At 46.6% G+C, this 25,746-nt stretch overlaps 1 protein-coding gene across 2 annotated transcripts in view; it reads left to right on the top strand.

The window, feature by feature from the left end:
• CLIC5 (chloride intracellular channel 5) overlaps positions 1–25,746 on the top strand; it is a 147,622-nt gene that overhangs the window by 101,744 nt on the left and 20,132 nt on the right. For both annotated transcript variants that reach the window (XM_081294416.1, XM_081294417.1), the window contains exons 3-4: positions 2,653–2,778; positions 10,948–11,054. In XM_081294416.1, coding sequence (XP_081150542.1) covers positions 2,653–2,778; positions 10,948–11,054 — 233 coding nt within the window. The remainder of the gene's footprint in view (positions 1–2,652; positions 2,779–10,947; positions 11,055–25,746) is intronic.

Genomic DNA, 25,746 nt, shown 5'->3' with positions numbered 1-25,746 from the left:
TCCTGGCACCACCATTTATTTATTGGCTGAGTGACCTTACGCTCTTCTAGCCTCAGTTTCCGCATCTGTACATCAGAGAAAAATTTTACTGCCTTCTTAATCAATAGGAGTCTGTGAGGAGCTAGTGAGGCAGGCCATAAAAATTATTTGCATTCAGCATTCTACCTGGCTTATTTCTGTTCCATACCTGTTGACTATTCTTAGCAATACCTGCCCCCATGGAGCTGGCGATCCAGTTAGGAAAAGAAGACTGATACACATTAAATAACTTACACCTTAGACACAGCAACATGTCGTTCAATGCTAATGGTATAACTTCAACTATAAATGCCAGAGGAGGTCCACAAGAAAAGCAAGAGGGTCCTGTCTGACCAACATCCCATTGACAGTGCAGCCCTAGAACCTCCCCAGGGTGTCAGACTCCAGTGGCCAGGGTGCCTTCATGTCCCAGGGAAAAACTCCACCACCGCCACAACAAATTCCCATACCTTTAAGCCACAGAGAGGTCACCACTGAAAACTGAAATCTGGCACGGCTGCCTGTGTGAGCATTAGAAAGCAAGGAACAAGTGAAGAATGTCCTTTCATTGTCTAAACGGAGCGACACACACAAAGTAAACAAAGGCACTAAGTAAATCAGATTTTAAAAATACTTTCCTTCCCAATTGTCTGAGTTCCAAGTGCCACAGCGCAGCTGGAGAGGGTGCATGTGGGGAGCGACCAGGGAGGAGCCCTGTAATTGAAATTCTTCTGGTCCCCTCCCCAGCTGATTTAGCCAGGAATTTCTTTCATTACAGACGCCTCTGCCCCTTTGTTTACTTTTTCACAGTTCCTCCTTCTAATGTTTTCCAGCCTGACTCCCACAAGAAACGCTGCTTGCTGAGAGAGCATCTGGGTGGCTCTCCCCATCCAGCCCTTGCCGGGGAGGTCTCCACCATGATTCCTCCTCTTCCTTCCTTCCCTCCCCACACTTTCCTGATCTGCCAACCTCTCTGATCTGCCTTTTGCTCCAGCCTTGCACTTGCACTTGCACTTGGCTACAGAACACAATGTTGGCGGCGTGCACAGAGCCCATGTCACACACGTTCCTTCCTGCTGTGGGTGCCCCAAGTCCCTCCTCACAGCCGTCAGTACACTGCCCAGCACAAACCAGGCCCATGCTTGGCATCACAGTGGGCCATGCAGAGAGGTCATCCATGATCGCTTGCTCATTTGATGTGTTCCAGGATGTCACCCTCTTTATCACCTAAAATGCTATCCTCTTTACGATACTATAGGACATTTGGGGGCAGGTACTAGGGATTGAACTCAGGGGCACTCAATCACTGAGTCACTCCCCAGCCCTGTTCTGTATTTTATTTAGAGACAAGGTATCTTTGAGTTTCTTAGCACCACACTTTTGCTGAGGCTGACTTTGAATTCACGATCCTCCTGCTTCAGCCTCCTGAGCAGCTGGAATTACAGGTGTGAGTCAGCTGATTCAGGACTTTTGCATTCCCTCGTTTCCACAGGGGAAGAGTGCACTGATGCTTTGGTTATCTTAGATGTTATCTTAGAATTTTGGTTATCTTAGAATTTCTGACCCAGAATTCTACAAGCATGCAAGCAAGAGGCCTTCTCTCTTCTTAGGGACTGCATTTGCTGCTTGTTATATGTATGTTTAACTTCAAAGATCCTACTGGTCCCAGCAAACCTTCTTAATATTGAATTGAGTTCATTACCTAGAAAATGGATTATTTATAACTTAAGAACACAAAATACCCTCATAATTTTACAAATTAGGCACAATTTCAGATTCATAGGATACTTTTAATTTCTGTGTGTTGAACAGAATTTTTAAAACACTTCAAGAAAAATAAGTACCTTTCAGTAAAATTAGAATCACAGTCGTTACATTTTAAGCATAAAGTGTGTGTGCTCAAATTAAGTTCCAAAGTTAAACCAATGCAGAAGGCAGACTGGTGGAGTACAAGCACTCTTGCATACAATTGCTTTCTGGCCCTCTCCACATTCAATTGAAAGCTGAAAGTCTTTATCAACTTCAGGCCAATCTTTGATTTCTAATTCTGCAGTTAAAATATCTCCCTCTTAAATTAAAAATGTCTATTTTATTTATGTAGCCATTCAAAAAAATCTGCCTCCTATATGCCAGGCACAATTCTAGGCCCTTTTCCTCCTGAATTTTGAATTATAAGACTTTCCCTTAGATATCTGCTAACAGAACCCCAATCACAGTAGGTTCTTGATGCAGAATCCTTAGTCTCAGCCTCTCTGGTGACCAATGATACGGAAGCGCATTTTTGTCAGACTAACAAGTGAAGGAACTTTTGAAGGCAAAGCCCAGCCTCTTCTCCCACAGTTGAAGCAGGGGCTGATTTAGGCAGTCCCGGCTGATTCCCTCCACTTTTTCTCCAGTGCTCAGCTCCATCCTGACTGGGGTTCCTCTGGCAATGACTTCCACTGGACAGGTCTGTGTATCACACCACAAGACTTCAGAACTTTCTTCAGTCTCTCCTGTCCCACCCTGTAGGTCTGGTTCTGCTGATGGACATAGGGGATAGCACAGAGAGGCTAATGTCTAATAGATCTTAGGTTTCTCAGAACAGGAAGTTTCCTGGTGTATGTCAACATGTGAATCTCGTTCTCTCTACAGAAAGCCAGCCGACCTGCACAACCTAGCCCCTGGAACCCATCCACCCTTTCTGACCTTCAACGGAGATGTGAAGACAGATGTCAATAAGATCGAGGAGTTCCTGGAGGAGACCTTGACCCCTGAAAAGTAATAAGCTATTTGGAGCTAATGAAAGGGAAGGGGGCTACTTGGGGGAAGGCAGATTTCCTGAGAAAGGCTACTCAGTTCCAGAGCACGGGATCCTCTTTTCAAAGACAAGAGTGTAGGACCCCCAAAGGCTGCAATCTCAAAATGGCCCCACTGGCTGGGTTTGGTGGCACCCATCTGTAATCCCACCATCTTGAGAGGTTGAGGTAAGAGGATAATAAGTTTCAAGCCAGCCTCAGCAACTTAGCAAAGCCCTATGTCCAAATAAAAAATAACAGGCTGGGGGTGCCCAGTGTCAAAGTGTCCCTGGGTTCATTCCTCAGAACTGCAAAACAACAACAATAACAAAAAGAAACACACACACACACAGCTCCACTAAATGCACTCACTAGTAGGAATCACTGTAAGAGAGACGCAGTCAGTCACTCCTACACAGAGGGATTTGGGGAGTCCCGGGAAGGCCACTACCCCTTCCTTGACCCATATGTCCCCCTCACTCCAGTTCACTTTGCCCAGAAGACCTCAAAGTGAGAGCAGAGGCTGACTCCTCATTCCAAAAATGCTGAAAGGCTCCTATAATGAAAACAAGCCAAGAAAGGGACCCCCTTTCTCAAACCAGGAGTAAAAGTCATCAGAGGTCAGACTTGTTCATTATAGAACATTCAGGAAGAGATTAGAGCAATCACACTTTTTGAAAAACTATTAGAAAAATAATATTACATAGAGAGTAAGGTATGATCTTCTGGCTGCAGGAGAGACCCTGAAAGTCTTCAGCACAGGACTGGGAGGTTTGCTTTGGGGGCTAGGAGAAGTAGTAGTGTAGAGGGGTGGTAAAGCTGAGGTAGAGAAATCGATTAGGAGGTACCAGTTGGTGACAGTCCAGATGAGACGGAATAAAGGGCTAGACCAAAGAAGTGGCAGTAAAATGCGGGAAGAGGAATAGGAAGGATTCAGAACCTACTTGGTAGGTAAGATAAGTGGAGTTTGACAACTAAAAATCATCATCTTGAATTTATTTTATTTATTTGTTTATTTGATGGTACTAAGGATTGAATCCAGGCGCCTTGCACACACAGGCAAGCCTCTGCCACTGAGCTACATCCCCAGCCCTTTTCTCTATTTTGAGACAGCACTAAGTTGCAGAGACTGACCTTCAACTTGGATGCTCCGGCCTCAGCCTGCTGAGTATCTGAGATTACAGGAGTGAGTGCACCACCGTGCCTGGCCCAGCTTGTATTAATTTGAAAATCTCATTTTTTTCATCAGCACAGGGCACTCAGTGGCCAGCGCCATTCACAGCACTTAGCTGCTACAACTCCTGTCATTGTCATCACCGTTCTGGGAGGGAGGTGCCATCATTGTCCTCATTTTACAGTTTGGCACAGTGTAACTTGTTGCCTATATACTGAACTCCTGTTGAGAAATTAAAACTCTCAGCCGATTAAGCCTTTAAACAATCAGATGTGTTCTTCCTTAAAATTTTTCTTTGTCGCCCATATTAATAGAAGAGTTCATTTTCACACTGAGTGGAAAATTGCCTCAAGCCCATTGGAAGCCACTGAGGGTAGACTTTCAGTAAGTGCATTAATTAAATCAAATGGGCAGCCCCCACATATTGAAGCCACACGTGTGTCTCTGAACAGGACACCAGCCAGCCACTTGGTTGGAAGTGCCCTGAAGGGGTGGGTTGTATCCCATATGAGACGCAGCTTAATAGTACTAGTTCAAAATCCTACATTACGGGGGTTCACACCTGTAATCCCAGAGGCTCTGGAGGCTGAGGCAGGAGGATCTCAAGTTCAAAGCCAGCCTCAGCAAAAGTGAGGCGCTGAGCAACTCAGTGAGACCCTGTCTCTAAATAAAATACAAAATAGGGCTGGGATGTGGCTCAGTGGTTGAGTGCCCCTGAATTTCCCAATACTCACACACACACACAGAGAGACACACACACACACACAAAATAAAAACCCACAAATGCTGTTTAACTCAGTAGAGTTTAGATTTTGCCTGTGAGACCCAGAGAGGAAGTCTGAGGTGGAGTTAGTATTTTCTCTTTCAGAGGTAATGCCCCCACTCAAGTGACAACTTCCCTCTGCTTCAGCGGGGAGGGTGAGGCAGTGAAGAGCAGAGTGTCCCACTGGATTTTTTTGCCAGAGTCAGGATGGAGGGGTGCAGCTGGGGTGTGCTCCGGGCTCTGCCAGTGATGTGCTGTAATCTCCTGAATCTGCCCCTTCTCTGCTCTGGGTCTCAGTCCTCCTCTGTGAAAGGACGATTCCAGATCCCTTCCTGCCTTCTATTCTTCCCACTCACTTTATTCAGCCTCCCCACCTCCTCCCCACCCCAAATCTGACTACACCTATCCCTTGCTGTTTCTCAGGCTCAGGCATCCCCAATCTGCACCCACCTTGGGGCTCAGAAACCCTGGGAATTCTACACCCTTCGAACAGTCTTTCTGCGGAGAATCACCGTCAGACTCTTCATTCTCAACCATTTCCAGTGATCCATCAGGGCTAGATGATGTTGGATGCGGACACTCTAACACTTCCTCTCTCACCCACATAACCTGTCCTGAAGGCTGCTGCTTCTCCTCCAGGTTATTTCCTGGATTGGAGTTAAATGCAGGAAGCTTTACAAAGTACATTCCTGCCACATTAGTGACTCAGTGATCCAGCACTCCCAGGTAGCAGAACTTCAAAACTGTTACATGCACATCTCTAGAAGGCTGCTAAGGGGAGGGCCCTCTTGGCAAGACCATCGACCTCTCTGGATACCCCCCACCAGAAGTGTCCCTCAGATGCCTTCGTAGCTATAAGGTACTGCAGGTAGCCCCTAGCAAATGTCACCAAGCCAGTGCCTCAGTCCCGTGCAGAGGTACCTGCTGGCCCAATCACAGGCCACCACTGCAGCTGGCTTCCACATTAACTGATGCCGAGAGGTGGGGTGACCTGCATTCTGAGGACCCTGGAGCAGTGTGCTGTCTGGCCTTCTGGTTCTCCAGGGGGCAGCAAAATTCCCAGAACTGTTCCCGCGGGGCTGCTCTCCGTGTGTTTCTCATCACACTGCTGTTTGTAAAACCTGCCAGAAGCCAAGACATCCTAGGAGCTTTTCTTTCCCCTTAGGTTTTTTTTTCCTTTTTTCTTTTCTTTTTTTTTTTTAGGAGAAAATCATATACAAACACTCCAACAACATTTTCTTTTTTAAATTCACATTTGATCCCATAGAGCATTTGGTGTCAGATGAGGAATCCAGGAAGTCTCAAGTAGTTTCTAAATGAGACTAACATCCGTGTCTTTCCGTCAGTTGTCCCAGTTAATGCTCAACAAGGAAGTGTTGGGATTAGACCTGGAGTCACTGTGGAGAGGTGCTGGCCCTGGCCTTTCATCTCTGTGGATGGCCAGCATTTCTAGAATCCAGAACTGAGAGTTAGGAGCCCTAACTGTGGCCACTTCTCTCCCATCTGTAGACCTTGTGTGACCTTGGACAAGCCTCTCTCCCTCCGAGGGCCTCCTTATTTTCTCTTCTCTAAGATGAGGGGGTGACACTGCCTAGTCTCCAACATCCCATTAAGCCCATATTCTCTGGTCCCATGGGTTTCTCAGGGCGTTCTCCCAGAGCTGGCTGCTGTTGAAAAGAGTCCTGTAAATTTAGGAGGCTAAACTAAAACAGTTGATTAGAGAGCATGCTATCGAGCCAGTACACTAGCAAGCAGCCAGAACTGTGAGTGTCAACTTTGAGGGCTGGGGTTGTGACTCAGCAGTAAAGTACTCTCCTAGCACATATGAGGCACTGGGTTAGATCCTCAGCATCACATACAAATAAATAAAATAAAGGTATTGTATCTATCTACAGCTAAAAAAATTTTTTTAAATAGAGACTTTGAATTCTTTATTTTTTTTTAAGCAGAGATATCCAATAACCGTAAAAAGGAAGAATGTTCTTCTAACCACCTGGTGGGTAGAGAAATGACCTCTGCATGCATCCTTCCCGATGGGGACTGAGGGTGGGCTTTGGAGTCCCAGTGACTTTGGTTCCAATCCGTACCACCAGGTGGTGCTGTTCTGCAGTAACAAGGGAGCCACAAAATCTCCCTGGTTTAACAGAATACCCCTTTATATACCACTTGAGCCAAGTCTGAGTGGGTAGTGTGACCCTCTTCTATCTTGTAGCTTTTGGAATGTATGGCCTCCGAGATTCTTTCTGCAGAAAAAAAGAGAAAAAAAGGTATCACACTAAGTGTATTTAAGGGTCAGGGCCATGGGGTAGGGGGGATACATCACTTCTACTCACACTGCATTGGCCAAAATCCAGTCACATGACCCCAACATCACAGAGAGGGAGGTGGCAAAGCACCAAGAAGAACATGGAGGTTTAGTGAGCATAAGCACTCGCTGCTACAGGCGAGTGAGTCACTGAAAAGCTCTCTGATCTTTGTTTTTCACATCTATAAATTGAGAGCCATGATATTGATTTTAGAGAGCTTTTGTAAAAGACACTACTGCTGAGCCCAGGGCCTGGCACAGAGTAAGTGCTCATGAAGTGGCAGCTTAGAGAGTCCACACCTGCTTTGTGGCTGCCTCCCAGGTACAGTCATAAGGACAACTAGTGACCTTAGGCTTAAACACAGATCCCAAAGAATGCCTTTTAATTAAGAAGCCAGACCTTCCAAATATCTTATGCTTAAATAGCATAGGCAAGACAAACAGGAGGGAATCAGGGGTCAGAAATGTCAAAACCATGAACCTGCCTCTCAGGTAAGGGTTTGGTGAAGTGAGGAAGCAAGAATAATGGAGAAGGGTGAGGCGGGAAGTGATTCCCCATCTTTACTTCTTAAGGGAAGAAGGGCCAGCACTCTGGCTGCCAGGAGAGACCCCAGAATCAGCAAAGGTCACTCTATCAGGACTGTCTCTCTTTTTCTCCAGTGTGTTCCCCAAACAAGGCACAGGGCCTGGCCCTTGGCAGGTGCACGCTGTTCTTGTATTCAATGGCACAGTGACCTGTGTCAGTGAGAAGGCATCTGGAACTCCACCTGCCGGAGCACTTACCATCAGCAATCATTTTTTTTTCCCCTGCTACTAATAAAGTTTTTCCCTATCAAAAACATTTATTATTATCTTTTTTTTTTTTTTTTGTAAAAGGTCAACTCTTTTACTTAGAATGAAATTTAAGTGCAGATATAAGACGAGTGCATTTGGAATAAGATCTTACAAACAACAGAGAGAGAAATTTTCTTCAGTGAGATCAAGACCAACAAACCATCAGTAAAATGCAAGATACTAAATATTTTTGGCTTTGTGGGCCCCAGGGCTCTGCCTCCACTCTGCTGTTGTACCATGAAAGCTGCTTTGGCTGATATGTAAATGAATGGGCTGGGTTGTGTGCCAGTAAAATTTTACTTGCTAGCAATGAAATTCAAACTTATTATTATTTTCACACAGTACAGAGTGGTATCCTTCTTTGATTTTTTTTCAACCATTTAAAAATGTATGATCCACCTGGGTGGGATGACACACACCTGTAATCCCAGCAGCTCCGGAGGATTGTGAGTTCAAAGCCGGCCTCACCAATTTAGTGAGGCACTAAGCCACTCAGTGAGACCCTGTCTGTAATAAAATACAAAATACAGCTGGGGATATGGCTCAGTGGTCGAGTGCCCCTGAGTTCAATCCCCAGTGCCCAAAATAAGAAAAAGAAGAAGAAGAAAACAACTAAAAATGCCAGATCCATTGTTATCTCAAAGACCATGCACAAACAGGGGCCATGAGCTGTATTTTGCTAACCCCTAATTAAGAGAAATTAATCCTTTTTTTAAAATTGTCATCAGACTCCAACATATTGTTATTTCAAAGGTGTTTCTGTGAATGAAACACGGTTTGCTAGTCTTTTTAGAGAAACAGAAGAAACTTTGTAGCCCTTCCTTTGCATATTTGGAATAAGGGAGAAATATGAATATACTTATCCCACAGAGAAGCTCCTCAGGTCTTGTCACTTAAATCTGTGATATAAACATCTTGGAGACTCCTTTTCCACAAGAACGAACTGCAAATGAAATACGACACTATACGGTAAAGTCTCAATGAATCATAGCGCTCAGGAAGCGGATGACATGGCCATGGCCCCCCCCTTAATGTGGGTCCTTTTTTGCCCATCTCAGGTTTGCTACCACATGTCCCATTCAGTCTACCCTGGCTATGAAGACATGGTCAGAGTATTGGATTTTCACTAAATAATGCCATAGAGCAAAACAAAAGAAACCCGAACAGGCTGTCCACTGAAATGCATTTTCTCTTTAGATCATCAAAGACAAAGAGCACTTAATAATTTAAATCTATCAATTCTAATAACAAGCTGGATTCTATGTAAGAAGGCCAATAATAACAATTGCCACATCTTGGCAGATTATCTAGCATCTTGCAGGAAAGTTTGCTTCATGCTCTCAGCCACAGCAGAAGAATCAGATAATTCCCATTACTGTACCGGATACCAAGGAACACAGGCAGATGCGGACTGTGCAGAGCGCCCTCTTCTGGTGGATGGGGAGAATTCACCGCCGTGCTCAGCCCAGCCTTAAGGCCTTCGTGGCTTTAGAGGGGAAAGCACTTAGTGGATAAAGGCCCACAGAACATGGAAGTCAGGAACTAGACTTCCACAACAAAACTGCCTGGGTTGAGATTCTGGCTCTGCCAACCGGCCACATGACCTCAGGAAAATTGCTAAAACTTCCAGTTTCTTCATGTGGGAAAAGAGTAACAATTGTACCAATAGGATTCTTATGAGGAATGATGGGTGGACACAAATAAAGGATCAGAACAGCACCCAGAATATAGTAGGCTGTCAGTGCAAGTTAGTTGTTACTGTTGTCAGAGCAACACAGTGATCAAGTGTGAGGGCCACTGCTCCAGGGCAGGGAAACCAAGTTCTCCATGCCCCTCCATAAAGAATTGCTGTCTTCAGTTGCCTGCACTGTCATATGAGGAAAATAGTGCCTTCCATTCCTGCCTGATGCCAAGAGCTGGATCTGATGAGTTTCTGAGGACTCTTCCAATAGCAATACCTCTTAAATTAAATAGCCACATCCTATGGCCCCAAGAGTTCACTGTCCTAGATAATAAGCCATTTGAGGAGCAAAATGGGCGGGCGGGGGGGGGAGAACTGATTTTTAAAGAGTTGTTTTGGTTAAAGATATTTAAACTAAACTAAAAAAAAAGAACATATATTTCACTCTTTAGACATAAAGGAACCAACCAGCTTACAGTCAAAAGTGATTCACCCAGAGATCACAAAGATTCACACTAATTAATAAGGATCACCGGGCAACTGTCCCCTATCCCCTCCCACCCCGGTCTGGCCATCCATATGCAAGTGTTTGGGAAATATTATTTTAAATTAGAGTTACTCGGGTTGATGGTGCCACTGGGTCAAAGCCACATATTCCCACATTAGCAGTCTTACCTTGCTCTGTCTCAAGGCCAAGGGTCGTAGGTCCAGCCCACCTCTTGATGCTTCTGTTTTCGTAAGGAAAGTGAAAGATGGTTCAAAGATCAGAGGGATTGGGTCATTGTAAATCTATCTCTGTGCCTGGAAATAAAAACACTTGAAAATGAATGTCCTGCTGTTGAGGCTGGGTACTGTTCTGATCCTTTGTATGTATCCACTACATCTTATTACTGTACACAAACAGTAAATGTGTGGAGGACATTTCAGGAGCAGGCTGTGAGTCTTTTTCCTTTGGAGAAAAGGCCTCCAATGCTAGGGTGCCAGGTATCTCTGTGCTCTGCACAGGTAGGGTTATGATGGCAGGCCTGGCAGTGGCTAGATACCTTAGTGTGGGTAGAGGATATGTAGGGACCCTACCTGGTGAGCCCAGTCATTTTGATTAGAAGATTTTCACCAGTGCCTCATCATTGGGCCCAGAATGAGGACAGGGCCTGAGACCTCTGAGTGGCATTCTCGTTCTTTGCCCAGCAGTGTCCCCCCAGCAGCTCTGCACCTCACCAACCTCTGGTTTCCTTACTGTGAACAAGGGCTGAGCACCCATCTCTGGCAGGATGGCTGTAAACCTCCAAAAGACGAATAGCTAGACAGGAGAATGCTATTCATTGTGACAGGGCTTCACCCTGAAAAGAGTTCCCAATCTCATGGGTACTCAGAACACTGCGTCTTCCATTCCAGGTACCCCAAACTGGCTGCGAAACACCGGGAGTCCAACACGGCAGGCATTGACATCTTCTCCAAGTTCTCTGCCTACATCAAAAACACCAAGCAGCAAAATAATGCTGGTGAGTGACTCCCTTCCACCAGAGCGCTGGGAGCGTCTGTTTACTGGCCAGGGCATCTGCAGTTTACCCATGGGCATGTCAGATACTCAGGCCAAGGAAGCATCTGGAACCAATGCTGTTGGTCATCTGCGCACCTGACATCCCCCTTGACACAGGGGTCGTGGGAGGTCCTAGATCCTGCCACCTGGCCAGTGCAGGGGAAAGGCCAGTGGTCTTCTTGCTGACTCAGAGGGAGGGATGCTGTTCTCCTTAAGGCACAGCATATTGCACCCAAAAGTCCTTAGTACTGTGTATCTGTCCCACAGGAGTGATCCTGCCTGTGTTTGCATTGGAACATCTCCCCACTTGTGTCTGGTCCCTGAAATTTTTCTTAGAGGTTGTTTAGAGGCCATGGGGGTGGGGCCGGAGCCAGCCCTCTGCACCCTCCCTTCACTGCCACTGCTGAGGCTGCTGGGAGGCACTCCTCAAAGCCTGGCCCTTCCCCATCAGGCCCTTGCTTTCTGCCATCAGCTCCAGAACCTGGGGCCTGGTTCTCTCATGGTGCCTTCTTAGTGGGGTCTGAGCATCACCTAAGTTCACAGCAATTTTTATCCCTCATTTGGCCCCGTCCTTTAAGGGTTAGCTGAAACCATTTGAACGGGCCTGTGCAGCTCTCGGAGACCAGTGTTAGGCACCAAGCAAAGGACGGACGGGAGAGATCCCTTGCCCCCCAAATGGGAGAATGAGCCAGACCCATGGAGCGCACCTCAAAGGCAAGCAGAGGAAGCGTGTGGCCTTTTATGAACAAGTGAGCAAAAGACGCACAGTGGACCATGACAGGTGGTCGAGGGAGGCGGGTTGACCACGACGTGGCCAGGAGAGGCAGCCAAAGAACCATCAGCAGGAGCAGGACCGGCACGATCAGAATTAAATACCTCAGTGACACAGACTGACCGGCTAGATTGTGCCAAGCACAGAGTTAGTTTCTGGGGGTTTGAAGAAGAAAGAGATACTTTTCCAATCTGCTGTGTCTGACTGGTGCAGGAAGAGGCTTCAAGTCAGAAAATGTCAAATAAGAAAATAAGAGGTATATTATGGCTTAATAGAGGGGTCAGAAGAGCTAATTCAGTGCCCGATGAAAGGAAAACATGATTCCTGTCAAAGGAGTTTGGAGTAAGAAGACTTTAACTAAGGTCCTTTGAGAAAGCTTCTCAAAGCAGGTTCAACTGGGTCAAGCTGGGCCTGGTGATGCACGTCTGTAATCCCAAAGGCTTGGGAGGCTGAGGCAGGAGAATTGCAAGTTCAAAGCCAACTTCTGCAATTTAGCCCTGAGTAACTCAATGAGACCCTGTCTCTAAACAAAATACCATAAGGGCTGGAGATGTGGCTCAGTGGTTAAGTACCCCTGGGTTCAATCCCTGGTAACATGAAAAAAAAAAAATAGGGAATAATCAGATGAGGCTACAGCATGGAGAATGTGGGAGGGTGAGGAAAAGCCAGAACCGAGACCTGGACAAGTGGCTGGGGCTCACAGAGGGCTTAGAGCACACCCTGTGAGCAATGGCAGCCATAAGATGTACAAGATAGAGGCCACAGAAGGAGGGTGACCCTCTTAGGGGGCAAGAAGAAGCATGTGGCAAATATTTTCAATATACTCTGCTCTTGCTTCATTGCTATCTGGACCCTGTAGTGGGTCAGTGTCTTCTCCAAATTCATGTCCACCTGGGACCTTATTCCAAATAAGATTGTCACCTTATTTGGAAATAGGGTCTTTGCATATGTAACTAGTTAATTATGTCAGAGAGGGTCATCCAATAACTGGTGTCCTCTTGAGAAGAAGAAAAGACAGAAAGAGAGATTGGAATGCTGAGCCAGGAGCTAGAAGAAGCAGGAAGGACACCTGCTGACACTGGATTGTTTTTTCTGACTCTGTTCTCCAGACCCATATGGGGACAATCTCGCTATTTTAAGTCACCCAGTTAGTGAACTTGTTGTGGCTGCCCTAGCAAATTCTCAGAGGCCCTCAGAGCCATCATGGGAAAGAAGAGTTATTGCCACTTTGCTGGCTGAGGACCCAGAGGCAAGCAAGAGGGGACCCGTGGCTTGCCGTCTCCCCAGGGCCCAGATCTGGCTCTTGGCTTCTGGTTTTCAGATTCCACATCCAGCGTCCTTTCATCTCGACCACAAACATCTTCCTTCATACTTGTCAGAGTGCCCTCAGAAAGATGATCTCATTTGAGACTCCCAGATTTTTAAAATTATAAATGGTATTTACATATTATCCATATTTACAGTTCTCTTATCCCCAAAGCCAAAGCAACAGTTGCCACAGAAGACCGAGTATCAGTTTCCTATAAACTCAATACTTTCCAATTTTCATTGCTCCCCTTCTTCTGTTTCACCCTGTATTTCTCTGTCCCAGGTTTTGCCCTTGTGACTCCGTCTTCTCCTAACTTGTTTGCACATTTCAAAGCTCTGACATTTCTGCTCCCCAAGAGCCTGGTTCCCAGATGCCATTCCTCTCCTCCTCCTTTGAACAAGATGCCCCACCTGCAGTCACCGTGGCTCGCTTACCCCTCCTCCACGTCTCCTTGACTTTTCCTTCTTCCCATCCTGCACCCCTGAGTTGTGATCCACAGGGTCCAAAAGCTCTTATGCTTCAAACCAGAGGCCACGCACGGCCCCTGTGGGGCCCGTCCTGTGGGAGAGCAGCAGTCCTACAAGGGAGCCCAGGGCGTCTCCGTGGTCCCAACCCACAGGACACTTGCCCTGGGAGACCGTCTACAACCCTCTCTGACATGTCGGTGCTCTGTGGCCAGAAGCCTCCCCCGGATCCCTGCCAGGGCATCAGCGGGCACCCCAGCCTGCTTTGGCAGACTTTCCTACATACCCCACTTGGCCATTTCTCTTTCTGGATCTTCAGCTTTACATCGAATTCTCCAACATCCTTTCTTTGGATTGTCCCTCTTGTGATATCAATTTGTTTTCTTCCTTCGGAACAGAGAGTTCCCCAATACGGTCCCCATGTCTACCCTGGTCTTTTCCTGTCCTGTCAACACAAAAACAGGAAAAAAGCCAACGCTGTAACATTGTTTTCTGGGGTGGATCATCCTTTATTCCCACGGTGGCTATAGGAACTGCCATTCAAAATTCCCATTCCACTAGGCCTTCAGAGTCCCCACCTCCCGGAACTAGAGCTCACCTGTGGGAGCCACTCCTTGCTCGTTCTCAAAAGAGCTACCTGTTAGTTTGTACTTGCAGTCACTCATTTATTCATTCAACTAACACAGCTTGCTGGGAGTGGCCAAGGTCTGAACTCATTTTAAAGGGCACTTGTGTGCCAGGCTCTGGAGCAGTAGAGATGAATGAGACAGTTATTGTCCTCAAAGAACCAACTGTCCATGGGGGCTGGAGAACATGCCAATGTGTAGTTACCACCTCAGGTTTGAATTGCAGACCTTCTACCTGCACAGTTGTGCCTGAGAGGCATATTACCTCCAAGCCTCTGTTTCTACATCTGTAAAATGGACATAACGATACCTTCGATTTCTTCATCTGCCAAATAAGGCAATTAATAGCATATCCAAGGTGTGGAGTGTGGGGAGGGTGAGGAAAAGCTGGAATGGAGATCCGAAAGAGGGGCTGGGACCTGCAGGGGGCTTGGAGCATACCCTGTGCTATGTAATGCAGATGCATTCATTTTATAAGTCAGTGCATGTAGATCCTTTAGCACAGTGCCTAGATCCTAGAAAATATTCATTAAATGCTAATTTTAATAATTGTTGTTATTGTAAAAATGGGACAAATGTGCATAGTGCATTGCTAAAAACTACTGTTTTTAATTAAAAACTACTGTTAACCTATGGAGATTCCTCAAAAAACTAGGAATGGAACCACCATTTTCCCCTACACTCAAAGGACTTAAAATCAGCATACTACAGTGATGCAGCCACATCAATGTTTATAGTGGCTCAATTTATAATAGCTAAGATATGAAACCAACCTAGGTGTCCTTCAACAGATGAATGGATAAAGAAAATGTGGTGTATATATGAAACGGAGTACTACTCAGCCATAAAGAAGAATGAAATTATGGCAGTTGCCAGTAAATGGAAGAATCTGGAGACTATCATGCTAAGTGAACTAAGCCAATCTCACCAATCCAAAGGTCGAATGATCTTTCTGATGCATGGATGCTAACACACATTAAGGGGGCAGACAGAATAGAAATTCAGTGGATTAGACAAAGGGGAATGAAGGGAAGGGATAGGGGTTGGGAATAGGAAAGACAGTGGACTGAACTGAACAGAACTTTCCTATGTTCACATATGAATGCACGACCAGTGAAACTCCACATCAGGTACAGCCACAAGACTGGGATCCTAATTAGAATAAGATAGACTCCATATCTGTATAAATACATCAATATAGACTCTCCTGTCATGTATAACTAAAAAGAATAACAATAACAACAAAAAAACTATTGCTAAGGCTCTTCCTTCCCACTCACCCCCCAACCAGCACTTCCAGATCTCCCACCCAATCAGCCTCTTTTCCACTTTTCAACCCCCCTGTGTCCCCCACTCTTGGTGCCCATGGCCCGGTCCTGACTGTACACCCTCAGCACCTCAGAATTGCTCTTGGTCCTGAGTCTGACTTCTGTGCTGTTTGGGGACCCATCCCTGTGCCGCCTCCTCCTTCTGTAATCACCAAATCCAGGTCCCCTTGGTTCACTGTGACCCTATAATGCCTCCAGGCCCTTCTCTAATTCTTTCTCTAATTTGCTCTTCACTCCACATAAACGTGGCCTGGTCTTTGATGGCTGGGGTCACAAGACCACTGCTGCGTGGGTGGGTTGCTTCATCTTTTTGTCACTTGAGGTCTTGCACCCCCAGATTTGGCCTCAGGGGAGAGACGAGAATGGTGTCTCTGGACGGGCTGCATTTCCAATGTGCAGAGGCAGGTGACTGTTGAGGGTGACCTGCAGACTGGAGCCCGCTGCCTGGGTTAGCTTCAGCTTTGCCTCTTGTAGGGAAGTGACTTTGATCTCCTATGTCACTCGGCTTCTCCACCTGTGACATGAGGATACTACCTGTATGTACCATAGAGGTTCCCTTGGAATAAAGTCCACCAGCACCTTCGGAGCCAGCTGTGAATCCGAGCTGTCATCTAGGGCAAACAGGATGACCATGTGGTTTGAGGTGTCACACATCTTTAGACAACTAAGGCCACGAATGAATGAGAAGAGTGCTAAAGTCAACAACCACAAGGATCCCCACGTTTCAGGGAGGGCAGAGGGAGAAGAATCAGAGAGGAAGGTTCAGAACAACTAGCTGGTGAGGAAGGAGAAAGAGGTGTCGTGAAGATGGAGAAGAAAGCTTTTTCTAAAAGGCAAGTTATTTATCCCTGGTATAGAACACTGTGCAGAAGGAGACGTCTGCTTGTTGTGAGTAGCTTCCTGGACCTGTCCTTGCTATCCTTCTCCGCCTGCCTTTCTCATATGCATCACCCCACTGCTCTGATTCTACAGAGCTGGAGAGAGCCCCGGCTGAGCAAGGAAGCAGGGCTGACCACATAGCAGAGTCCAGCAATGGCCTGAGCATCCACCTTTGGCAGGCCACGGCCCTTCATTTTGAGTGTCCCGCTGCTGTCTCTGCAAGTGTCTCTCGCTGTGAAACCCCCCTTGACTCCAGCCCCTGCTCCTTGTACCCTCCTCTGAGTTCCCACCTTGGCCCAGAGACCCCAGGTGGCCCAGGATGGGCAGAACACAGCAGCTCAGCATCTCCTCCCTTCCCACCACATAGGTGCCCTGCACGGGGCACCAGTCTGGCTCCAGGGTCTCTCTCTTCCTGGAGAAGTTTCTTTTCCACCCTGAGGAACCTGGGAAAGCATGTCCCCCTCCACTCTCTGACATGAGCTAAGAAAATATAGGCTTCTGCCTCTGAATACTCACTTTACAATTTGCATTTCTTATCCTCAAACTGCAGTCAGAACAGACTATTCAAAACCTCTGCCAAGCCAGGCATGGTGATCCTATGTGGAGGCTGAGACAGGAGGATCACGAGTTCAAAGCCAGCCTCAGCAACAGTGAGGCACTAAGCAACTCAGTGAGACCCTGTCTCTAAATAAAATACAAAATAGGGTCGAAGATGAGGCTCAGTGGTCAAGTACTCCCAAGTTCAATCCCCAGTCCTTGGTAATACCATCACCACCACCACCACCCCCCAAAAAAAACCAGGAAAAAAAAAAAAACCTCTGCCAAATAAATCTCTTGGCTTTCAAGAAATTCTTCTTTTTAGCTAATTACCATCATTTAGGAAGAAAATAATATATTCTACTTTATTTTTCATAATCCCCTTTTTCTTATTCTTCAGTCCTAGCAATTCTCATGTTCTATTTCCCATTTTATGCATATCGCAAGTTGCAAGCAATTAACAAATGGATGGGAGGTACAGCTTTCATTCTGTATGCTTATTAGCTCATTAGGAAGTCCCTTTTCATTTCCTCCACCTGGATCACGTTCCCCTCAGACACAGTTGACATTCCTGCCCAGCATCTCCATCTTTGTTTCTGGTAAAAAGTGTCACATTGTCACATGATTTGTCCCACTTTCTTTCTGGCTGCGAGGAAGTGGGCCTGTGTACATGTCAGCCTGAGACCAGAATTTCTCTTCCTCTGTCCTCACTTGCTATCTTGCATCCTTTGCACATGTGCACTTTGGGGGAGGGGGGACTGTTTTTTCCTCTACTGAGGGGTCTAAAAGATCCCAATCCCAATCCCTGTGTATCTGGTCCACTCACCATCTGCTGTCTCAGGCTTACGTTTTCCCAGGTTTCTCCGGCTGCCTGGACCACAAATCTCTGTACTGAATGTGTTCTTCCCAGTCAAATGATTTTAGTTTTTCAAGGCTTCCTTTGAGATCCCTCTTCTCGTTCCCTGTCAAATCCACTTTTCTCTCTGATTTCTACCTCTGTGTTCCTCTGTCTTGGGGGCCTCCGTTCTGTTAAATTTATATCCCACTTGTTCCAGAGGCTTTATGGCTCCTCACAGGGATGTGGACAGCACAGCAGAGCAACATCCACTAGAAGGAAGTGAGAAAGAAAAACATGGGGAGACCATAAAACAGAGCTGGGGGTGTGAACCCAGGATCCGCAGCTCCAAAGGCCATAGTGCCTGACGCGCATGGCGGGCCACCAGGACAGCTCAGAACTGTCAGGCAGATGAGCAAAATGGGCCCCCATAGGTTCGCCCAGAAGATAAAAACAAACCGACCTCCCAGTAGAATAACAAATATTCCTGACTTGAGCTGCAGGCGCAGAGCAACTGTTATTTCCATTTTATTTGGCTCCTTTCTGTGACTTCCTTTCCCGGCTGGGGTACACTCCAGGCCCTCTGGCTTCTTGCTTTCTGTGACTCTTTCCCTCTCTTCCCCACAGGAACTGGCCTTGGCCTGTCTTTGAGCTGCACCGCCCCCCACCATCTCTGCTCCTAAAACCCATTTGCTTCTTTTTGTCCCCATCTTCTCTTGAAGACCCACGAAACCTCGATGCACCCTCAGCCTGTGGCATCAATTTCCTGCTCCTCTCTGTCCGCACAGCTGTGCTATATCTTTTTATCACAGCTGATGAGCTCCTGTGTGCCTTTGCAAAGGTGTTCTCGCTCCTTCCCACTCCAGAGGCTGTACTGAGTTCAGCCTGGGATGCTCTGTGATATCCTGATATACTCTTTCTAAAATACTTTTCCAAGGCAGTGCATCTAACTTCCTAACTGAAATCCTCCAAACCCTCTTTGGTGCCTGTGATATGCTGGACACAGTACTGTATATCTAGTATTTTTCCTGTGTTAGTTATAACCACAGTGGCTACAATCTCCAAAATGTAGAACATCAGATGTCTACAGATTGCCTTCATTGAAAATAATAAAATAATAAGAAATAGGTACTGTATCAGAAAATCCAGGACACATGTTCTCACTTGAAGAGCACCCAATTGGAGTTGAGCCCCTGCTCCCCAGTCCTCTCAAATCTAAGTCCACACATGGCCACCACTGTAGAGGGCCCCACCTCTGCTTCTGATCTCTGGTCATAAAGCCATTCAGCACCCAGGACTCTGAGCAGTCGTTGTTGAGTTTCCAAATATGGTTCCCCACTTCCTGAGGTTTGCATCAGCAACTCTAGTTCCTGGGATCTGGAAGCAAGCAGTGACCCCTGAGTTTGTGCTGAGAAAACTGACAGTCATGGCCACATAGCCCAGAAGTCCTGGGGTTGTTGAAGGAAGCTGGGTGGGCTTCTGTCATAACCCGGTTGCTCATTCCCACTTGATGGGGATGTGACTGAAGTAGGGCATTGGGCCGGTTATCAGCAGAGCAGTTCTGCCATCCTGCCTCTGTCTTTCCCCTTCCTTAGCCCCTGATGCCCACAGAAAATTGGCAAAAGCCAACCAGCCGTAGCTGCCTTCCTTGTACCTTCCCTGGCCTCTTGCTCCATTCAAGACATCTTCAAATCACCCCCTTTGTCTTCAAGGTCCCCCTGCAGAGGCCAGGCTGGGGGCAAAGGCATCTGTCTGTTGCACTGAGGTCTTTATTTCACTCAATGGTTTGTGACCATACTTGGTCACCTGTGTCCCATACTTGGTCACCTCTGGACCTCCCCAACAGACCCACTCCTCCAACAGCCTCCACCACTCCTCCATCCCAAAGCACCTCCTTCCCGGCACACACCCCTCTCTCCCTTTTAATGAAATCTCTGAGTAAGTTAAATATTAATCTCTGATGTAATCTATTAAGCAAGACAGTCCTCCTTTGATGCCTAGAGAATTGAGGCTTGCAGACTTCAGCTTGATATAAGGAGGTTACAATTCAGTGCTCTACCAACGAAAGACACAAGTCTCCCATTATTCGAAGAGACAAAAAGAGGCTGAACTAATAGAGGAGGCAGGAACAGCCTGATCTAAGATGACAATCCACTGTAAGATGCAATTATTTTAAATACCGCTGAGAAACAAATTATGCTTAAACAATAAGCGCTTTTACTTAAACGCTAAAATTTTGGTTGTAAGGCACAGCCTGAGTCCAAAGATGTCAAAGTTTGAAAAAAAATATGCATCTTAGACTCCATGAAATATGGTAGCGATTCCTATGGTCTTTCCTGATCTATCATCGTATTCCTTCCTTGAAACTCCTCAAAGGAAACATCAAACCTCCCTTCTGCATCACCTTGCCCTACCTATTGGAAAGAAAGGAAACCAAGGCCTTCAGTGCTTCCAGATCTCTCTGGAATAGCTGTACTGACTTCATATACACTGAAGTGTGAATCCTGCCCTCTGGCCTCTTGCCTGGAAACAAGTGGCTCTTACCTCTCAGGTCAGGGGCTAGTGAGATTTTGCTGTAAAGGGTCACATAATAAATATCTTGGAACTTGGGGCTGCACAGGACCACCCTGTTCCATTCTGCTCAGGTCTGCTGTGGAGCCCTAAAGCAGGCGAGGCTGTATTCCAATAAAGCTCAATCTATATTCACCAAACTTCACATCATTTTTATATATCACAAAATATTATTCTTCTTTTGTCATATTTTCAACTATCCAAACATGTAAAAAAGAAAAATTCTTAGCTTGAGGGTACCGTAAAAGTACAGAGTGGTTTGGATTTGGCTCCTGGATTGAAATTTGCCACCTTCTGTTTTAGTCAACACTAGGCTACAATAGCAAGTTCTCTTTATTTCTGTATACCTTGGCCTCCTTATTTGAATATGGGGATTATAATAGTGCCTTATAACATTGTCATATTAATTAATGCACCTATGTGTATAAAGCATTTAGTTCCTGGTACACAGTAGGCACCAATATGTGATAGCTATTTCTGATACTGCTGCTGCTATTAATTTCATAAATTCTCCTCCAAATAATCTGTGGTCCATCCTTAGTGCCTGGAGGCCCAGTTTTCCCTGTAATGCAGAAGCACGTGCTGCCCTCTTCTGGCCGGAAGAAGAATCAGCTCTAGAGAAGCTAGTCATGTTTAGCATGACTAGCAGGTTTCCAAGCATCTTCAGGCAGGGACTCACTTTTATCTAAGTTCCCAAAGTGTCCAGGTCTCCTTCAGTGACTCAAAGCCACCTTTCATTAACTGTTTCCAAAACCAAAGGAAGGGTATGTCCACCAGGCCTAATGGACCCTCCAGATGTCCCTGGCTGCCCATAACAAGCTGCCCCCAACCACCTCTTTCTCCCTTTCCTCTCCCATCTCCACCACCTCATCTTTACATTTATGAACTTCCTTGACCTGAAATAGAAAAGTGTTTGAAAGGATCCCAGCGGCCTGGGAGGGCCGTTAGCCCAGAACTAAGGAGCCCCTTATTATCAAAGGCCGCGTGCCTTCCCCCAGAGCGTCATGAAAGCCGCTTGCTGTTGGGGGTGAGGGCTGAAGGGGGGTGGCTAGGTGGAATGCTTTTTGCCAGATCCCCAGGATGTGGTGAGCCACGTTTAAAGGAAAGTGTTTGTGTTTATTATTCCAAGCCACTTCAATAGCAAAGGGCTTAAAGCCTTCTCTTTCTCCCTCCCCTCCCCATGTCACTGTGGCCCTGTCTGGAGGCCTGGCCTTTCCAAGGGGATGGTCACAATCCCCACTCATTCAGCCTCATGATCCTGGGGACCTGATGAGAAAGCCAAGGTGATATGTGAAGAGCAATAGGAGTGTGAGCTGTGATCAGCCTGGAGCATCCTCAGAAGCAGAAGTCACGGGGCGGCCTGGGCCCCCACGTCTGTCCTGTTGGAGACACCCACTGCTTCTTTTGGAGGACAGTTGTGTGCCAGCTCAGGACAGCTGTTTCCCGGCCTGGGGAAGAGTACCCGAGGCCGCGGTGGGCTGCTCTCTTAGGGCTCCGGGGTGGGCAGGCTGACCCCAGGCTGGGGGTAACGTGGCTGTCTTGCCACTTCCTCATAAAGCAACCATGACGATCTTTTTCAAAAATGCCTCTGTCCACAAAGGAACCTTCAGGCGCCTTCCCTTGGCAATCCCTGCGTGCCAAGAAATGACTCTGGGTATTTCATTGGTTGGTTGGTTGGGTTAAAATTTTGCTTTGATTAGCATTCTTGCAAAGAAAAACAAATAACCTAGGCTGGGTGGGACCCACCTCCCAGGTTGTATCCCGTGGTCTTAGCCTCCCCCCCCTCCACCTCCCCAGGGTTCTTGAGGCTAAGAGCAAGAGGGAGGGGAGGGGCCCGTGCTTCCTCTGGTGCCTCCCAGAGCTGCCCCGGGATTCCTCCAGAGGGTCTCTGCTTTGGTTCACTGTTGAGGCGGATGCTTGCAATTTATAATTTCACAAATTTTGCTCCTGAAAGGAATCCTTGGGCAGTCGTAAGGAAGGCGGTTGGTGGCGGTGTGGTGTGTCGAAGGGGGCAGGCACAGGGCGGGAGGAGGGGTAGGGGGTGATGGGTCCTGCGTGGGTGGGCGCATTCATTAGTGGAATTTTGCTGTGTGGGCTCCCGACAGCAACAGAGCTGAGACCACCAACACCATTCCATGTGGTGGAATTTCCCGCTGTCTGACCAGAACGAGCGCTCCTGGCCTGGCCTGGACTCAGATAGAGACCAAGGGAATAAAGGAGCATTAAATGAGTCATTTGCACACAAGTTAAATGCTCTTTCACCTCTGGCTACCGTTACCTCATCTGTGCAACTGACACCTCTTGTTTTTGTGCAGTATACACATGGGAGCTCAGTTGCTCTCCCTCTCTCGCTTATGCATTTCGTGTGTGTGTTTCAATGTTTCTATGTATTAGCAAAGGCCATTGCCTACCTCCTTAAAGAATAGGCTCCTAGGTCAATTAATCTGCAAAAAATGTAAATGCAAAATTCTATTACTGTTGGGACAAAACATGGGTCTCACAGCTTTACTGTTGAGGACAATGGTGTTGAGGTTATCGAAGTGCGATGCGTGTGTGTCTTCATTTCATGTTGTGTGGGGGCTGTCATGGTGTGTGGGGGCTGTCATGGTGTGTGTGAGTTGGGAGGGTCACAGCTGGTTTGTATGATGACGGCACTCATGAGTTCTTGTCCATGACCAGGACATAGCCTCAAGGAAGAATTCTCCCCTTGTTTCTGCAGACTGTTGATGGAAAATGGCTCTGGGTAAATTATCTTGCTGAATGAACTCCCTCTAGCTTTTAGAAGAGGTAGAGCTGAACATGATAAATGTGAAACCTAAGTAGTCTGCAGGACCCACCTTCAAGTTAAAGCTTCCAACACCCTCGTTTATAAACTCTCCCTGGCAAATTTGTCACTATGTTGTCTGGACAGGATAAGCAACCCTGTGTCCATTTCACAGGTGGGCACACTGAGGACTGTGGATGTTGTTCTCCAGGCACTGTGGAGCCAGGGATGGAGCCAGGACACAGCAGGCACTGCTCGGCTCTTAAACTCTTTGCTACAAACAGCTCTTACTAAAATACTAGAGTCAAAATTGGGGTAGAATCCCGCCTAGTATTCTGAATTTATCAAGGAGGATAATTTGGTCCACACAGGACCTTGACTTTGAAACCCTTGGCATTCTTTACAGTCCTTGGCTTCCTTTACAGTCCTTTACAGTCCTTCCTTGTCACTCAGGAAGGCTCCCGGGCACACATGTGTGTATGGGTGAGCCCAAGCAGCATGGTGAACAGAGCGCGCGCGCGCGCACACACACACACACACACACACACACACACACACACACACATCTGGGACTTCAGCATGAACAGCTCTTCTCTTTGTCTTGCAATCAGACCAACAAAGTGGCTTTGAATTCCAGCTTCCATGGTGTCTTCAACAGAGGATACTTTTACACTTCTAGAAAGGTGACAAGAGAGAAGGACTTTGGGTCTCCAGGGCAGCCATTTATGAGAAGGCAAATAAATGGCAGATAAAGGCTGGTTGGTAAGACTTATCCATGTGGGCTCCTCTGGTGCCATCCCCAGGCTCTGTCGGCTGATGTCCTCAGTGGTTAACCTTCGTTCTCTACCTTCTGCTTCTGTGAATCTACATCCTGCTTTGAGACACATGGAGGAAGGCAGAGAGCTTTCCTGCATCTGCATATTCTTAATTGTCTTCAACACAATCATCCTTTATATTCTGGGGCAGCATATTCTGTCTCCCAGGGGGTGTGGTTAAAAAGCAGAGAGCCTGAAAGCATCCAGGTGATCCGGATGCTGCTGGCTTGGGATGATTCTCTGAGGAGCAGGTGTGGGACGCTGTCTCCATGGGTATGTCTCTCTCATCATCATTATCCCCAGGGCCCAGATCAGCGCCTGACCCAGCGCAGGTGTTCAATTAATATGTGTTAGATGAATGGGCGAGTCATATCCCAGGCACCTCAAGATGCCCCCACCTTACCTGTTCCTTCACCTGAGAGATGATGGATGGGTCCACCCTGACCATCAAGGTCAGGAGAGTGGTGACGGCATTTCTTCCAAGTACTTCCTGCTCCCTGTGGAAGCCCACCTGTTAAGCCTGAACCCACCTACGGTTCACCCAGGCCCATGGATTATCTTTCTCAGAAGCATCCCAGGCCTCCCGTAAAGCTCATGATGTTCTGTGACTAAAACTGTCTTTCCTCTGAGCACACACAATGGTTTTATAAACTCAACCTTGAAGTTGAGCTTCAAGGTTAAAAAAAATGTAATTGAGAACCATATGAGACCATCAGTGTGCTTGCTACCTGTGGTGTTTGCTAAGTGTATTTTTCTTTTCACTTTTGTTTTTATAGCTACAATCAAGGAAAATTATATCTGGTGTTAAAGCTGAAACTTCACCAAGAGTCAAAAGGGAAAACACAGAAGGCTAACATCTAGTGCTCTTTCAACTAGAAGCCAGAGGGCAAATTATTTTTCTAGGAACCCGGTGGAAGAAGTATTTAATGATCTGGATCATAGTAAATATGTTTTTCTGTGCTTTTGTCCAGAACCTCTTCCATTCTTAAATATTCCTGGGAGGAAAGGGTTCTACTATGTGATTTCTCAGGCCTGAGCACCCACTCTGACAGTCACATGACCATTGATTGATGTTTGCCCTGACAATTACCCTCATTTTGCTTCCACTGGAGGTAACCAAGATACGTTTTACCTGAGATGCATTTTACTCAACACTTTACCCAGGACTGGCCCTGCATTGGTTCTGTGTCATTTGACAGAGAAATGCATGTTGTAGTAACCTATGCTTCTCTTTTGGCTCTGATGATAAGAAGCCTGGGACCCCCATGAGGGCATCCCAGACCACACACACAAATAGAATACCTTCCTCCATTCCCAAGAAGCCATGTGCTATACTTAGACAAAGACAGAGAACTATTGTGGATTCTCTTAAGGGCCGTAATAAGTTACATGAAAACATAGAGTCACATGGTTTGGGGGTCTTGCATCTTTCTTGAAACACCACTGAATAGCTCATTCTTTCAACAAGTACTCATTCTGTAGCAGACCCTGTGCAAAATGCTAAAATAAAAATTAAATAATGATATATCAGAATACATGTACATATTGAGAGTTGTGTTTGGCTACATATGATAGAAACCTGATTACAGTGACTAAAGCAAATATTTATTTAATTTTACATAGCAAAAGCCTATAAAGCATTTTACTATGTGCTATGCCCTGTTCTAAGTACTCTTGATAAATGTTTACTCCTTAATAGGAATTTGCTTTTCTCACATAACAAGAAGTCCAGAGAGGATAAAGTTCCAGGTAAA

The sequence above is a fragment of the Spermophilus citellus genome, assembly GCF_964194105.1.
Source record: "Spermophilus citellus genome assembly, chromosome: 5".
In the NCBI taxonomy this organism is placed as follows: domain Eukaryota; kingdom Metazoa; phylum Chordata; class Mammalia; order Rodentia; family Sciuridae; genus Spermophilus; species Spermophilus citellus.
This window is presented reverse-complemented; position numbering and strand designations above follow the sequence as displayed.